Source organism: Malaclemys terrapin, chromosome 6 (assembly GCF_027887155.1).
Source record: "Malaclemys terrapin pileata isolate rMalTer1 chromosome 6, rMalTer1.hap1, whole genome shotgun sequence".
NCBI classification, from domain to species: Eukaryota; Metazoa; Chordata; order Testudines; family Emydidae; genus Malaclemys; species Malaclemys terrapin.
This window is the reverse complement of record NC_071510.1, coordinates 81,964,588-81,982,175: the sequence shown is the minus strand read 5'-3', so window position 1 is coordinate 81,982,175 and position 17,588 is coordinate 81,964,588. Positions and strand designations below refer to the sequence as shown.

Below are 17,588 nucleotides of genomic sequence, written 5' to 3'. Positions count from 1 at the left end.
CAAGTGTGTAAATAGACAATACAGTACATAGAAACAACCTATCTAAATACATACAAAACAAGCTGAACTTAAACTATAAATCAATACAGGTGACCTTAACTCTTATTAGAATATGTAAAATCTGTTTAGCTCACACAAGATTATGTTTAGGTTTATGTGGCTGTCCTGTAAGGTTGGGCACCACTGCTTTATGATACTCTTTTCTTATAAGCCAGTTATTCTGCTATGGAACACTGCTTAATGTTTCAGAAGGGAGTCAACCTGAAAGTTTATCTGAGCCATATTATAGTTTCATACCTAAGCAGAGTTGCTTTTGTGCAGGACTGTCATGGCATGTTAGATCTTGAAAAAGCTAACAAATTATAGTATGGTCTGACAGAGATCTTTGCTTGCCTCAGTATTATATGCATTTGTACATGTCATCTAGGTGAGTTTGGAACAGATGTTGTTCATTAAATTCATTAATCTACCATAAATCCATAAACGATTTAGACTGAGCTAGTAATCTGAGTGGTTCCCAGGTGTGCATTATTACAATAATAATGCACTGGTCAGAACTTGTTAGACACGTTACCCTCCCACAAATTATTGCCTGTACAGTTCAGTCCAGATTTTCAGAATTTAGAGTGTACATTTTTGTGCAAAACTGTGTGCATATTCTCATGCCTAACTAGCAAATACAATTCCTATGACAATGGGTAAATCATAGTAATTTCTGGAGGCCTGTTTGGTCAGTTTGACTGGGCATTTGCTCTTACAACTACTTCAGTTGTGTGTATAGTCATAGTAACTGTTTCCACAAAATAGTCATGCATATGCACATTTGCATGTGCAATGTACTGAAAGTGTGGTGCGTTGTTCATTGCGATTTATTTTGTTTTCAGTTATACTAAATTCTCTACTACCCAAATACTGAAGACCTTTCATAGTCAAAACTCCCACAGTACATCTAATATGCCATTTGCACTTGCACATACCCAGTTTCCAGGCATAGTGGCATTAATAGTGTTATAAAGAAGAAGATGTGCAATTGCACATGGCTTAGGGCTTCATTTATGTTGAAAATCAAGCCCTTAATATATTACCCAGAAGTACTGCCTTCCCGAAGTGGGTCTTCCAAAAATGGCTTTACTGCTGAGTACTAGACACATCTCTCAACGTTGATTTTTGGGTAGCATTATGGTCATTAATCCTGCAAATTGGCAGGCATTTCACTCCTTCCTTCCCTCTGTGTTTGCTAGTAGCCAAATTTCACAAGAAAATCCTCAGTACCTATATTTCTTTGCCTTTATTGGGCAAGCAGAACTGAACCATACTTTCACTTATACCATGAGGTCTGCCATTGAGAGCTAAAATAGATAATAGAGTGCTATAAGTGGAAAAAATGTATGAATGTAGTCACTTGAGGTAAATGATTTACAACAATTGGTTAAAATCAGTAAGCTTGTGGGAATGGCAACAGCTCTTTGGCTATATGTGCTGGAGTCCTGGTTAATCTCGAAATAATTCTGTCTTTCCCCAGTTGGGGCAGATTTAAGATATTACAGATTTCTGAGTGTGTATATAAGAGATTGAGAGAGAGGAAACAGATATGGCACTATTCACATTGGCACAAAGAGGTGCAAAATCAAACCAAAGGCCATTAGGTCAGGAATATTTTGATGGCAACTTACATCTCTACTCCATATATTTTAAAAAATTTCTAAGGTACAGAAGAATGCAGACCTCTCCCCCCCCCCCCATTTCTGATTAAAGTTAGAAACCACTTCAAAGGAAGATACTTTGTTCTCCTGCATTGCAGGCCAGACCGAAAAATGCACAAGTGGAGTGGGAGATTAATAGAAAGGTTTGAAGTAGCAATGGAAAAACGTGAGCAGTATGAATGAAGAAGCTTTAGAAAATCAGTGAGGTACATTAGCCCAATCTATTGTACTGGAACACATTGTCATAATAGTGTATGGGAGTTATGTGCCTAAATTCTACTGTCTGTCAACGTGATTAGTCATGTTGAATTATTTCTCAGATTTTTGGCATTTGATGGATAGGCTGCCATAGAACACACTTTTGTCTTATCGGTTCTGGGTTGTGGTAGAATATGATTCCATCATCATGTCCTAGAGTTTCTTGCGTTTTGTTTCTAGTCAGGTAGGAGATTTATTTTGATTTCTTTTATTTATTAATGTATTTATAAAAATAGTTTCATTACAAAATATAATACACAGTGGGTTTGTCTTTATGAATAAAACTGACAAAAGTACAGCAAGTGGTTTTTATCTTTTATCCAACAGGTACAGCAATCAGTAGTTCAAATCTTTTTGGTAGTGAAGAAAATAGAGGGGCAGGATCCTTCCTCCCGCTGTGTCCCTGGATGGTCCTGTGGCAGCAAAAAGGGTTTGTAAATACCCTGGGGCCAGCTAAGGAGAATTCCCCTGGGTCAGCCATTGTGTTATGTAACCCTGTGCTGCCCAGTGGGGCCTCCCAAAACACCCTACTGTAAGGGAGGGAGAAGTCTCAGCATCACAATCAACCACTGGGCAGCCCAAGGAGGTTCCCATAATTTGTGCTGCGTAAGTTATGCATGGGGCTACGCTGGCCTCTAAAGCTGCACAGAATAGGTGTTATGCTTATAAGAAGCCCACGGGATCTTTTTGAGGGGGAAAAGCAATATGCCGCATTTCTTGGAAACACAACAATTAGCATATGCATTCAATCATACACCCACACACTGTCCCGCCAGTCGATGTTATAGTTACCAGTCCAGAGTCTGGATCAATCTAGTGGCCAGCTAGGTTGATCACGGGTTGGGAGGAGCCGGGTTCTGTTGGTCGTGACATGATGCTCCGGGGAAGTCTTGGCAGGACGAACCCAAAGTTTCATGGCAAAGCACTCTGTTTATATAGTGATTTTCCTTCATTGGGACCAATGAGTTTTGCACTCTCATGCTGTAACCAATCATCGTTTGACGAGTGCTTGTTTTTTTTAAATTGTTTTTCTCATTCTTTATTTTGTTTTTTTATTAGTCTCTCAGGGAGTTACCCCATGCTGGTTTTGATCACAGCTATTTTGTCCCCATTGATAGGTGCCTGTCTCATCGTTAGAGTCGGCAATCTGCCCTCCTCTGACATTTCAATAGGGGTGTGTTACAATCTCCTGGTGCCTCCTGTCCGTCCTTGATTCCTCCCTAGAACATCTGGTCAGGTGATGGCCTTCACACTTATCTTTTAACACACACATTCCTCATTCACACACAAAACAGGATTGATTTACACAGAGCATTTGAACAGGAACATCAATTTGCAATGCAGAAGAAAACAGTCATTGCATTATTTTACTTATTTCAAAATCCTAAACCTATAAAAAAGTGGTAACCCTAAAGGTCTGTCACTGCCTTGAAATCAGCTTCAGACACAAGATTCTGGCTGATGCATCTTTACCAATGGCACACTAGGCCATTCCTTTCTGCTTTCAGAAAGGGTGGTTGGCAGGATATGATCAAATCATACATTAATACATTTAATTCATGCGACACAAAATTCTTTATCCTTCATTCTATATTATACAAAATGCAAACATAAAATTCTACTACTACATAGGGAGGGCACAGATGTTGCTTAAAGCACCTTAATGCCCTCTCCCCCGGGCTGCGAGGTTTGTGCTGTGCCACTAAGAGATGCAACACTCTCAGCCAACGTTTTTTGAACGTGTCCTATACTACTATAATACAAATACAGAATACTAGAGATGGGCTGACCTACAAACATTGGACATGGATCTTAATTTCCCCACAGATTGTGTGATGATGAAGTCCAGCGTTTTGGTTCGGGTGTGTCACGATTGCATACACTTCAGAACTATTCGCTTGCACCAAATCCTGAAGCCCTTACTTAGTTTTTACTATATTCCTCACCCAAACCTCCCATTATCTCCTCAGTTGAAATTTTACCTGACTAAAGACCAAGTAAATTCTTCAGGATTTGGCCCATAGTCATTAGCAAGACACTGGGCAAGATTTTTAAAAACCCAGTTGCAGGAGCAAATCTGGTTGTACAAGGTGCAATACTCTGAAACTATTTTTTCCAGGCTCAAAATGCAGATGCAGACTGTTCTGGCATAGTTTGCATGAACAAAATAGTGAAACTAGAGTCGTGGGGCGAGCACACCCCAGCAGTTTGAAAAGTCGGCGCCTGTGGCCCCAGAAGTCTATGGCTGTCTTCAGCTCTGCAGGGATCGAGAGGCCCAGTGCTTCTGTGTTGTGCGTCCTGAGCATACCATGCAATGCAACCTGGCAGATTAGTTCCCTTAGGAGACGAATGGTCTCCCCCGCACCCTGGAGGCTAGGGGGGCATTCAGTGACTAACTGGAGCAGGCATTTGTGTGATCTGCTGCTCAGAGGCCAGCAGAGACATCCCCATTGGGTGCTGGGGAAGGATGCTGCAGTGTCCTTCCTTTGTGCTGCCACTTGCCTGCTCTGCCTGGTTCCCATGTTGAGCCCAAACCCGCAGAGCTTGCATGGGGAGGACTCTGCAGGCCTAGGAGTGGGAGTGTTGTTGGCCCACACCCGCACCAGAGCTCTGGGGCCAGAGGATATTCACTTACCTAGTCACAGCTGAGAGTCAAACTGCACATAATGTCTTTTGTCTGGTGAAAAAAAATTCCCTGAAACCTAACTCCCCCACCCCATTTACATTAATTCTTATGGGGAAATTGGATTCACTGAACATCATTTAGTTTAAAGTCACATTTTTCAGGAACATAACTACAATGTTAAATGAGGAGTTTCTGTACTATGTCATTCACTGTGTATATAGCAGGAAGAGAATCTTTCCTTTAATTTAGCTTTTCAGGACCATAGGGTGAGTAGCATGATCTGATAATGCTAAAGAGTAGAAGCCAGGTATATCAGGCCAGATTCTCTGCTGGTGTAAAAAGGTGCAGCTCCATTGGCTGCCTCAGTTTACACCAGCTAAGATCTGGTCTATCTTATTTACCTAGAATTACATGTAAGAGAAATTTGTGGATTAGAAGTTGTGTACAGCAGCACAAAACTTTCTGGCTACAAGTCAGTGGAGCAAAGAGTTCTATAAGGCAAAGTCTAGGACAAAGAGAGCTTATAGCTCTTGGTTATCTGAAGGTGACATGCATCCTATAGACAAGAAGATCTGAGATAAAGTGTACATGTTGGGGGAGATTTTCAAAAACACAAAGAATTTAGGAGCATAGATCCCACTGGAATTCAATGAGATTTCTATACCTAAATTTCTTACAAGCGTTTGAAAATCTCCATCTCAATATTTGTTGATTGCCCTAAAGAAAAACATTATTTTTTGCACTAAATGTAAACAGTGATACTATTCAAGATATAAGCGTAGAAAAAATTAATTGGCATCTATCAAGTCTCATTGAATTAAATAAATGTATCTGTACTATGGCATCATTTTTGCGTACAATATATCTTTATATATTATTTATTATTTAATATATTTTCACAATAGCCATAATGCACCCGAGTAGTGACATATTATTTACTAACCTAATGGTCAAGAGTACAGAGCAGAGTGTCTCTTCAATTACTTTCATTTGAGCTAGCATGATTGGGAAGACATGCACTGTACTTTTTTTTTTTTTTTTTTTTTTTTTTTTAAAGAACACGGGAGGTTTCACCTCAGTTGCTAAGGAAGATTAGTTTATGCCACAAATCCACAGAAGTAATTGCTGCAGTTGGGCAGTGCTGATAGCTTCTTCTATCTAAAACTGATTTTTTTTCTCTGCCCCCTTTACATCTGTTTAGAATAGTGTAAATCTACTGAAGGAGAAGTCAGCATAAGGCTATTTCTGTGACTAAACACGTGTGTTTTATGACCATCAATGGTATTTAAAAATTGGTGAGCTCTGTGTACAAAAACATTTGAACTGGTAAAGCAAGTGTGCAGTTTTTAAAACATTTTATTAACACAATAAGTTAAATAGAACCTAAAATAATGTACTATATTTAATTTGAAATGCATTTATTTTTGCTATGATAAATTGTTTGTCCTGCCTATGGCTAATGTAATGCATTAGCACACTTGTCACTTAAGGATTGTGAAAAGCTCTTTCTTTTTGCAGATCTATTGCATGGACTTGATTACAAAATACATCCACACACAATAGATGAATCCTTCATAGATGCAGACTCACTACAGGCTGAACCTTGTACCTCAGGCCCTGAGCAAGAGTCTTCTGAGTACCCTATTGAAATCTTAATGGAACCTTTATTTCCAATTTTTGACCCTGAAGAAGATGAAGATTGTGAAAATACTACTGATGTTACAACTCCTCCAGCATTGCAGTTCATCAATGGAAAGAAACAGGTGACCAGTGCACCTAAAGATACAAAAGCTGAAGAAGCAAGAAGTGACCAAATTGAAAGTGTTACACGTTCCAAAAATGTCAAATTTTCACAAGTCAATGAAGCTAACACCATAGTATCTGAAAATGAGACCTCTGGTACAATGCAAACAGGTGTATCTAGAGAAATAAAAGGGGCATTTGAAGTTACACAACAACCTACAGCAAATGTTGCAATGTTGGAACCTGTTTTAAGTAGTGAATTGGAAGTTGCCACTACAGATAAATCTGAGGTAACGTCTGTATATGGGCAATCTTCATCAGAAACTTTAGAGACCTTAAAACATAATGGAACTGAATTTCAGCGAAGCTCAACTAAAGACCCCAAAACCTTGCCTTTGATAACTATAGAATCTTCTGGAGATGCTGCCATTGACCCTGAGTTCCCTGGTCTTGTCTTTTCAGAAACGGGGAAAACAACAATAAAAGAACATGCAGAAAAGAGTTCTGCTGCAACTTCTGCTCCCAGTCCAGTGTCTGATATCGCTACTGTAGACATAGGCATAAAAGACCATATGCCAGAAAAGGAAACCTCTAGTCCAAGAGATGATTATAAATCAACTATTAAGCATGATAAACTTCCCCCACTGGAAACCCTTGTAGAAACAACAACAAGAAGTCATATAGTAAAGTCTGTGGAAAGTGCTATTTCATTTATAATACCAGAAGGCTCTGGAGATGTAGAAGAGGCAGATGTTTCTAAAACTTCAGCTATGGTGACAGAGACTGTAGTTACTGAAAAGATTTCAGTAGAAGAAACTTTCTTAGGGTCTGGCAAACTGCTGACAACAGAAATTACTGCCACTGTTTCAGGAACCACAATTTCTTTGCATAAGGAAACTAGCACTACTTCTGTTTTTGACCAAAGTTCTGAAGAAACTGCTACCACCACATCTGTTACTGGGTTGGTTACCGAAAAAGGAGTTAGCAGTGCTACTGGAACAGAAATGAAAATGGAGGAAGATGAAAAAGAAGCACAGAGCACTGCTTCTTCAACTGAGGAACGTTCATCTACTGTTGAGATAGGAAAGTTAGTATTCAGTGATAAACAGGAAAGCCCTAGTAACAGAATTGGAATTGTAGATCAGGAATCCACTACTCTCAGCAAAACAATACCAATGACAGATTCCACATGGCTTGAAAGCAAAGAGTTTACAGCTGCTCCTTTCTCCACAGAGAAAAGCCTTTTTATAGATGAAGGATCTGGGGAAGAACCAACATACACTAGGAAAACCATTGGAGACATAATTTCAGGGGGTGTCACAAGAAGAGTGGTAAGTACTGATCCCCCATTTATTGATCTAGGTTCTGGAGAAAGAGATGTTATCATTGATTCTACTGCCATTATTTCAGTTCTATTGGAGCCTGTGACTACGGACATTGAAACACAAATGAAAAAGCAGGAAAGAGATGTCTACAGCACAGATACTTCATCTGTGGAATATACAACAACCGTTGAAGCAACAAAGTCAGTGTTAAGTACTGGGTCAGATGACTCAACTAAAGAAGCTGGAATAGGAAGGCAGGTATCTAAGGACATTTTTAGTACAGGTAAGCTAGGAGAACAAAAACATGAAACAGAATCATATTATTTGATTACAACTCTTCCTTCTCAAGAAAAATTTTTTCCTCAATCTAGAAAAGAGATGACAACTCGTATTGCAACAGAAGAGCAAACTAAATACTTAGAAAACTCTGGGGTCACCTCTTCTGTGGAGTCTGTTGTTAAAATCATTTCTCCTGACACCATTGCGACACATGCTGTCAGCAGTATAAAGACAGTAACTGAATCTACAGAAAGTGAAAGTGGAAAAGACAGCTCACCAACTATCTCAGTAGAGAATATTATCCTTACTGAGGTAGGCTCTGGAGAAGAATCCAGAGATGAGAGTGGTACCATTGTACCAGTGCCAGATGGTTCTACAGAAAAAGTACTTGGTACTAATTTTCCATTAATTGATCAGGGTTCTGGAGAAGTGGATTCTGTCATTGAGTCTTTTACAAAAACTACAGCTTCACTACATTCAGCAGATAGAAGACCAGAAACACAAGCAACAGAAGATGAAAGAGAAATTATCAGTTCACCATCTGTGGATTATTCCTTTGCTGTTGAGTCTGCAAATTTAGTCATGAGTACCAAAGATGAAGTCAGCACAGTTAGAACTGAAATTGCAAGAAAAGTCATCACTGAGGTACAGATAGAAGAGCAAATGCCTATTGAATCCGTAACAAGAAGTTTTGCTATAAATCTTCCTTTGGAAGAAGATATACATTCTGAGCAGAATATTTCTGTAGAAACTTCACAAAAAGTTGTAGAACCCTCTGGAATAACAACAAAATATCCTGTTATTAAAAGTACAGAATCTATCCTAGAACAACTTGAAAATTTAGTTGTTCCCACAGTTAGTCCATATTCAGAAGAAAATAAATTGGAGATAATTTCTGGCACTAAATCTATTGATACTACTCTAGTAACTGAGTCCATAAAACTTGAAAGCAAAGCTAAATTTACAGAAAAAGAAAAAGACTTGGTACAAAATATTTTCCCTACAGAAGACATTCACGGATCACTTCTGATCCCCAAGAGCGACGAGCCAACTAATAAAGAGATCAGTAGTGATTCATTGTTTTCAGGAGAAGGATCAGGAGATGAACTTATTAGTGTTCCATCAGTAGAGCCACTGAATTTTGTGACTATAAAAGAAATCACAAGTTCTTTAAGTCCTGAAACATTTCATCCTGAAAGTGTGGGACCAAGACTTTCCATTGACAAAGCCCAAGAATTTGAAAGTGGTCAGACTGAATCAAACAAGGATTCCAGTGAAGAACTCAGGCTATTCAGTTCTATAACCGAGGCAGTTTCCAAAACAACAGAGAAAATGGCCACTAGTACTTCCACTTTAGCTGAAGAAAGTTCTAGGAACTTCAGTAATAAAGAAGTTACCACAAAAGAGACATCCCATTCTTTTTTAATCACTGAAGACTCTCACAAACAAGAAACTTTTCATTGGGTAGAAGAAAATGAAACATACGGAGCACCAGCTGCTACTGATCGAGTTGTTACTCAAGAGGAAACTTCAGAATTGATGACTAATGAAAATATAACTGCTGCTTCTATATTCTTTAATGGAACTCCTCATCTTGAAACAGAGGAAGCACTTGCAACATCAGCACCAAAAATACCTCCCACACCACTGTATGAAAGTTCTGGAGAAGGATCTGGATGGGTGGACATTGTGGGGTCATTTCACCCAGATGTATCTACTACCCATTTGCGAAATCTGGAAATAACAGTTGCTCCTCATGCTCATGAGGAAAATTATTCTGAAGAACTGAGCACAGAGACAGCATTAAATGGATCACAAACTGTTTCAGTGTTATTTTCCACCCACACAGAAGAAAAAAAGATCTTACCAAGCCCGACTAGTGTTCAACCAAAGACATTTACAGGTGAGAGTTTAATAAATGCTACAAGGATAGAAAACAAAGTCCTCCCAAAGCTTGATGACTTCAGAAATGTTACAGGGAATGTTTCTGCTTTTAATGAGATCACACTAATTGAAGTACGACTAGGAATCACATCAGATGAAACAACAATCATAGATGTGGATCATTCTAAACAAATGCATGAAGATATACTAAGTGTGCAGACAACTCCAGATACAGAGACTCATTCAATACATGGCAATAATGATAGCGTGAAAGTTGAAGTGGAGTATGATTTAACATCTAAACTTTCTACAGCTGAAGAGAAATCATATGGATCTGGTGATAATCTTTCCATGACTATTTCCAGTAAGTCAATAAATAGTGAATCAGTAACAGCTGAGAACAGACCCAGATCAGATTACAAGGATTTTGGTTCAGGGGATGTCATGCAGTTCACAATGGAAACTCCCATCATTGGTGAATTCTCTGAACTGGATATTTTGCTTCCAACAATATCATCAATGGCCAGTCCTAGTGTGCCCCCCCGAGTCAGCGAAGAGGCCAAAGAATCTCCATTTGAAACTAGACATGTAGCACCAGAAAATAAAACAGAAGGCCTCTCCGAATCAAGTACTTTGTCAGACAACCAAGCGATAGCAGATCAAAGTGAAATAGTCTCTACCTCTGGGTATTCAGGAATGGAACAAGAAGAGCCTGATGAGGGGAAGCCTTTGTTTCCTTCCTTTAGACCTGACTTACCTACTGAGACAGAACAGGCTTTGACAGCAAACATGTCTGATGTAAGTATTGTTACCTCACGACTTGTAACCCAAAACTTAACAGAGTCACCTAATATAAGTGAAGTAAAACATCATACAGTTTACACAGAAACAAAAACCACTTCAACAGAATCTGAAGAAACTGATCCAGCCAAAGTTTTTCCTGTAACTCAAATGCCAAAATCTCCAGTAACTGTCCACTTGGTTAATGAAGTATCAGAATACCCTGAAGTAATCATTCCAAATACTTTGTCATCCCCTGATTCAGATGAGTCTAATCAAACATCGGGACAAGCCTTCAAAGAAGTTAGTTCTGATGTTGCAGCAACTTACAAACCACCCACCAAAGTGCTGTCCACTAAAACTGAGTCTCCACTAGACTCTTCTTCTGAACCTGAATCAGAAAGCACATCTGTTGAAAGTACTCCTGATATTAGTGGACAGATAACAGACAGAATAAAGGAGAAAGAAACTTCCATAATAGAATTGATTACTGAAGAACTAGCAACCATTTCTGAAGATCCTCTATCAAAATATGTCGTACCAACAGCTTTTATACATTCTGGAGAAACAGTAGACACAGATATTCCAGAAGTTAGCACAGAAGATGAAACCTCTACAGAGAAAGTGAAAGATCTCAATCAAGTAGATGAAAGCAGCACTGAGGGAGCTTTGCCAAGGCTATACACCACACCAGCTTCAGTGCCACATGAAAGTATAGCAGGTGGAATAGTTAAGCCTGGCCAGGCAACTGTTACAATGTTATCTTCATCTTCACCATCTCTGGATATAAGCCTGGAGGAACAAACAACTGTGGTAGTACAGAAGCAGTCCACAACAATTTCTTCTGACATTGCAACAAAAATTACAGCCCCTGAAAACATTCCTGAGTATAATAAACAGACAACAATAAGCACAGAGGACATAAGCACTACTGAACTTGCAACTTCATCATTTTTCCTTCTGGACATTACTAATGGATCAGATTTCCTGATTGGCAACAGTGGAGATTCAGTTGAAGGCACAGCAGTCCAAATACCAGGTAAGATCCCAATTTGATAAATACCATATAAACTTGTTTTGTTACCAGTAAACATTTAATTTATTCTTTATTTTCTCTTGAAGACTTTATTTTATACTAAAATGCTAGGTGTGAGCAAACATGTGCTTGTGTATGAGATATGATAATCAAACTACATTTGGAAGGCAATGAAGATAATACACTTAAAAGCATTACATAATGCTGAAATCAATACAATGGTGAAGCCTACTGAGTACAAGTTCAAAGAAAACTAGGGGGCTGATATAAAACTAGGGGGCTCACTAATTCATAAGTGACCTTCTATTTGCATCAATAAGTTTTGGTTCAGATCTGAGGTGATGAGAGACCATTATAGAAGAAAAGGAATATTGATCCTAACACAGTATCCAGTTGTGGTTACTTTATTTTCATGTTCCTAGTGGCTATGTAGATATCATTAATTTATCTGATGAATGTTGTTGCTTTAGCATGACAATTGCAATGTACAATTATTCTACAACTCTAGTGGCTTTCATGGAATATTCCAATTTATTTGGAGAACAAACCTAATGAACACGTCAAGTAATTGCAGACAGGCTTATCCAGAATACAAGTTTAAAAAATATATACAGGATTAGTCTCAAGACTGGCTGAAGTTTGAGGTTTTTAAAAAACTCAGCTATTGAATAATAGTCGGCTATTCAGCAATCTGACTGTTTGATACAGCTTCCGTCTGCTATAAATATAGATCCTTGGCTTGGACAGCATTTGGCATAACACAAGCTATACTGATAGAATGATTTCTACGTACAATAGCTACTATTAATCATTTACCTGTATATGGCTGGCATGTTGAAGACTAATATTTTAAAGGTGGTCAAATAGCCTAGTTTTTGATCATTTTTTCAAACAGTTTGGGTAACTAATTGAACTCAATAGAAAGACTTTGGATTGTGTCCTATATACCATAAAGGACAAGCAAACTAATTTGGAAAATGTAAACAATGTCTCAAACATTTGCTCATGTCTTTGAATCAAATTGGATTAAAATAGGACCTTTTGCTTCATATCCCACTTCTGCTCTCTTAGACTCCCAATATAGCCATGGCTTCCTTCTTGCAGGTCAGAAGCACTGTATTAATTGGTTTACTGAATGCTTAAGAGTGCAAAAAACACAGGTGATATGTAGAGTGGTACCTTTTGTATGAATATATGTATCAGTGATTGTTCCTATTTGCCTATACCATGTACATATGTTTAAGTTTGAACTGAGTTCAAATAAAGATCAGTAGAACACATCTACACTCTGTAAGAAAACAGTATTAAAATGATGACTCCAATAAATGTTGGGATTTCATGGCAGGTAAGTTTTTTATCTAAATATTTTGGTTTAGTCTCGTATACAGTTACTAAGTTTGTTTTCTAAAAGTATGTTTTAAAGTAAGACAATTTGGGCATGATTTGGGGAAAGAATATTAATTAGGAAAATATTCTTTCAAAGAAATAAGAGTGTCTGGGCAGTAAATGGTTAAGTATGACCTTCCAAAATGACAGCAACAAGTCAGTATGCTAAAAAGGTGCATGTTCTGGGTACCCAACCATTCCATATGAACTAACCCCATTCAAAAGAATACATTTTCCATTCACTGTGAACATATGTTTAACTGTTTTTGGCTATAATTAATTGCCATGTCATGCCAACTAAATAGAATATTTCAACTGCCAGGAGTAGTACAAAATGTCATTTTAAAAACATAAAACATCTCTGAAAATGAGTTACTGTTCTGTCATGAATATAGTGTTATTGGTAAGGCTGAAAATTATGGTGATTGAAAATGACATCTTTAGGTAGTGCAGAACTTTTAAAAATGGTTTAATCTTTAACTGCAGTAAAGCATCAAAGCAGAAATAAGGAAATACCTTTCTTCCTTAAAAGAATCAACAACTAACCAAGTATTTTAGACAATGTATCAATTTTTCTTTCTTAACTCATATCACAGGTCAAGATCCCTGCAAAAGTAATCCCTGCCTTCATGGGGGCACCTGTTATCCACGTGGCTCTTACTACATCTGCACATGTATGCCAGGTTTCAGTGGCGAGCAGTGTGAATTGGGTAAGATGATGCCAACCTGAAAGCTTTTCTTGTACTGGATTGTCTGCAGATTGACTAGAATAACAACATTTCATATATTTGATTTGGAAGCAGAATTATTTATCATTACACTGACAGATGCTGGGGCTTTGAAAGATTCTGTAGTTGGACTTGATCCAAACAGAGAGGCTGAGAAAGAAACACCTGCTCCTCTTTGCCTGATGTCTCCGCCTGGCATGTGCGTGCGCGCGCGCGCGCGCACACACACACACACACAAAAAAAACCTACCTACCTACCTCTGTAGAAGGTAATGTTCAAATTTTGTCCAATTTATTAACCAAAATAAAAAAGACATAAAATACCTACATAAATCAAATCAAAATGAAGTGCGTTAATATAAAATCATCAGCATAATCTAATCATCATATTGATTAAACCCTTTTGAATAAACCAGTAAATTCTTATAAACTTTTTCTAATGGTTCAGGAAGGTGGTAAACTTTATTTAATCCTCAATCCCCCAAATAAAAGGGCAATATCTAGATTAATGACGGCTGATATTTGACCAGCCAAATAGCAGATGTGGGCAGGGAGAAATCAGTTCCAGGTTGAAATCAATATTTAGACAACTCTGATGCCAATTAAGAGAGCTTGCCCAGACTCTACAATGGGTCTGATGTCCAATCTCTCTCCACCGCAACATATGGCTACATGAGACATTCCAATACAACCCAGGATAACACAGCTTGTTACATTTAACTAGCAAGCAAAAATCTGGTGAAAGTAACAGTTTTTCAGGATTTAAACACACACTTCCAACCTATATGATATGTATGTGTGATCTTTTAGACAGTGAGGTTGTTTAAACTGGGACTGTTTTAAGTGCTTGTGAAACTATTCATTAAGCACTGTTGTCAAATAAAAATACCCTTTTTATATTTTGATACTCAATGGCTATCAGCAATTCAACTTTGAATAAGAGTTTTGATGCCCAAAATCTAGGTGAAAGTTTAAACTTTAGCTGTGCCAGAGTAAATTTCCTTTAAAATTACAGTTGTAGGTTCAATTTGTAGATACAGACCTAATCTGTCTCACAGCTCACTCTCATGCTCAAACTCACAAATTCTTCATACTAGATGGTCAGGAGACACTACTGTACAGAAAGAAATTGGAGATGTCTGAGTATTTTAATACCATGTGCTAATATTTTGATTAGCAGAGAGGAACCTTTTGTTTGCCTCAGGATCATATGTCCAGTAAAGGTCTCCTCTATCTCTCTATGAAGATTATCATCAATCAAGACACCTAATAATAAACAGTGAGAATGCCTTTAAAAAGCTTTGCCCCTATCATGCAGAAAGCATGACATGAAGGAATGGATAAACAATACAATAAGATGCCAATGTTTGCAGTTTTACAGTGAAAAACTAGAAGCACTGTTTATGTTGTTAGATAAGACTTGTGTACCATGGTCACAGTCTAGAGAAGGTTATACTCTTCACAGAGATAATTAACCAGCTGAAGAAAAGATACAGTACAATGTATCTTCTTTCAGAGGTACACAAGGAGTAACAGCTAGGAAATGAAGATACAGATTACAGAAATTAACCCAGGAGTCACACAGCAGGATTCAAAAGCATGTAAATGTGAAATTGTTGTTCACCATCTATAGCTTTTCTGAGGTTATTTTGTATGTAGAAGTCATAATTCTCATATGAAAAAAGCAGGTATGCAGTCTCTTTTGCAATGCTTTATCCTTCATGAGTGAAATTGTTCTTAGTACTAATTCTGAATAAGGGTAAACACTGTTTCCCTTTAAAGGAGATGGCTATATTTTAAATACTCTTTTACATTTTTATTTAGATGTTGATGAATGCCAGTCGAATCCTTGCCGGAATGGAGCCACATGTATTGATGGTCTCAATCTATTTACTTGTCTCTGTCTGCCAAGTTATGCAGGTTCTCTTTGCGAACAAGGTAACAAATACCTTTTTTTTTTTCAGTTTGTGACTAGCCAGAGCCCACTGTGTAGTCATCAAGTAGGCAAAACTCCCATTAGCATTAGTGGGAGTTTTATATGAACAAAGACATCAGGAATAGGCTATTCTTATGGGTGTGTTTGCTTTTGTAAACTCTCCCTTGTGTTTCTTGATCCTTCATTCTCTTTCCCATTTGCTTATGATCATTGTTATATCCAACCAGGAGAGGTAATTTCAGTCTCTGTTTATGGTTCTGCTATTACGAATGTCGTATGACCATCTTTTGGAGTCTGGTTTTAGCCTCCTCAGGGCATGCAATCCTAATTACTCCAGTTCACTAAAGAAACTGCAATATGCTGATCTCATTCAGTTTGGCTGCTCCTTCTGTAGTACCCAAAATCTGCTCTGCTTGTGGTTTGCTAAGGGCTGTATTGCCCCATTGGTGGTGCTACAGAACTGCCCCTCACTAAGAGGAGCAGAATGCCTCCTGGAACTCTCCAGTATGCCAGGAAATGCACAAGCTGCTACACTGCTTTAAAGGGTGCAGCATACCATCACCTGCATGGCTGGCCATGGCTCTGCTGTCTACCCCATCCATCTCCATCTAGCTTTCTTTGGAGTAATTAGGAGAATATTCCTTGTATTAGAGGCAGGATAGAAGCAACTTGTGGAATTTGTGGGAGAAATTAATGAATAGGTGGATCAGAAGAGGCAGCAAGGAGAAGCATGATTGGATGCAAGAATAGATCAGTAGGGCAGAACAATGTTGTGAAGGCTTTAAAGATGATCCATGTGTCCGTTTGCAAGCAGTGGCACTTGTTGCTAGCCCATTCCAGGTTTATTTTAGGAATTCTGGAGGCTCTAATATCCAGTTGAATGAAAAAACAAACAAAACAAAACCAAAACAACCCTCCAGCACATCTCTGCAGGTAGTGCATGACTATTTCAACAATGTCAAGTGTTTCTTTACTATATATTCACTTCACCCATGATCAAATTTTAGAACAAAACCAGCATGAGAAGGGTAGCAAATGCACAGCATGACAGAAACAAACAAACTGTAAATTTACCAGAAGAGTATTGAACAACAAGAGACCACAAGCAATGAAGGCAGATTTTGTTTTCAAGAGAAAAAGAAATGGTGCTTAAAGGTGCGCTTTTTTCCAGGTTAACAAAAATCTTTCTTTCTCTTTTTCTGTCACTGACTGGTTTCACTCACAGATCAGCCAAGTAGATCTCTACATATAATTGCATAAATGTTGTCAGTTTCAGGCTTACCTTTCATCCCAAGCCTATTGGGTGAAATGCAGTTTTTCCAAGTGAGCCTAAAGGGAAGGAGCTTGTTTGTTAGAGTTGAAACGTCTGAAGAATGACTAGCTCCAGCTCTCATCACAATTCAACTTTTCAGTAGTCTGGCATAGCCCACTGTTTGAAAGACCTTCTGAATCTGTTCTCTAAGACTAGAATTTGACAATGTTTTTATAATAGAAGGAATAAATGTTCTCTCCCCCCCACCAGCAAATCCATAGTACTGAATGGCTTTCAGCATCATGGTAGCTTTAATTTGTATTTTATGACCGACCTGAGAATACATTTTAGGTGGTTAATGGGAACATTTCCTAGTTTGTCAATGAGAAACAGACCTCTGCTCACTCAGCTTTGGAATTTAAATTTCCTCCACTTAAAGTCCTGCAGTGGTTTGGGACTTGGGAAAAATGTTCAGTGCCAAATTTCCATTTCACCAGACAAAATAAAACTGTATTGGCAATTCAGACACAGTTGTCTGGCAAGGCGTCTTTATTTCACGGCATCAACCCTGACTTTGCTAGATTGAAAACACAGCCAGAATGACAGAACATGTCACCTCAATGCCTCAGAAAGGGTGTGAGTGAGCATGCAA

The 17,588-nt window shown here is 38.3% G+C and overlaps 1 protein-coding gene across 3 annotated transcripts in view; it reads left to right on the top strand.

The window, feature by feature from the left end:
- Positions 1–17,588, top strand: part of VCAN (versican) — a 139,016-nt gene that overhangs the window by 91,165 nt on the left and 30,263 nt on the right. For 2 of the 3 annotated variants that reach the window (XM_054031892.1, XM_054031893.1), the window contains 3 exons: positions 6,106–11,637; positions 13,617–13,730; positions 15,573–15,686. In XM_054031892.1, coding sequence (XP_053887867.1) covers positions 6,106–11,637; positions 13,617–13,730; positions 15,573–15,686 — 5,760 coding nt within the window. The remainder of the gene's footprint in view (positions 1–6,105; positions 11,638–13,616; positions 13,731–15,572; positions 15,687–17,588) is intronic. The other variant, XM_054031894.1, reaches the window with a different exon arrangement.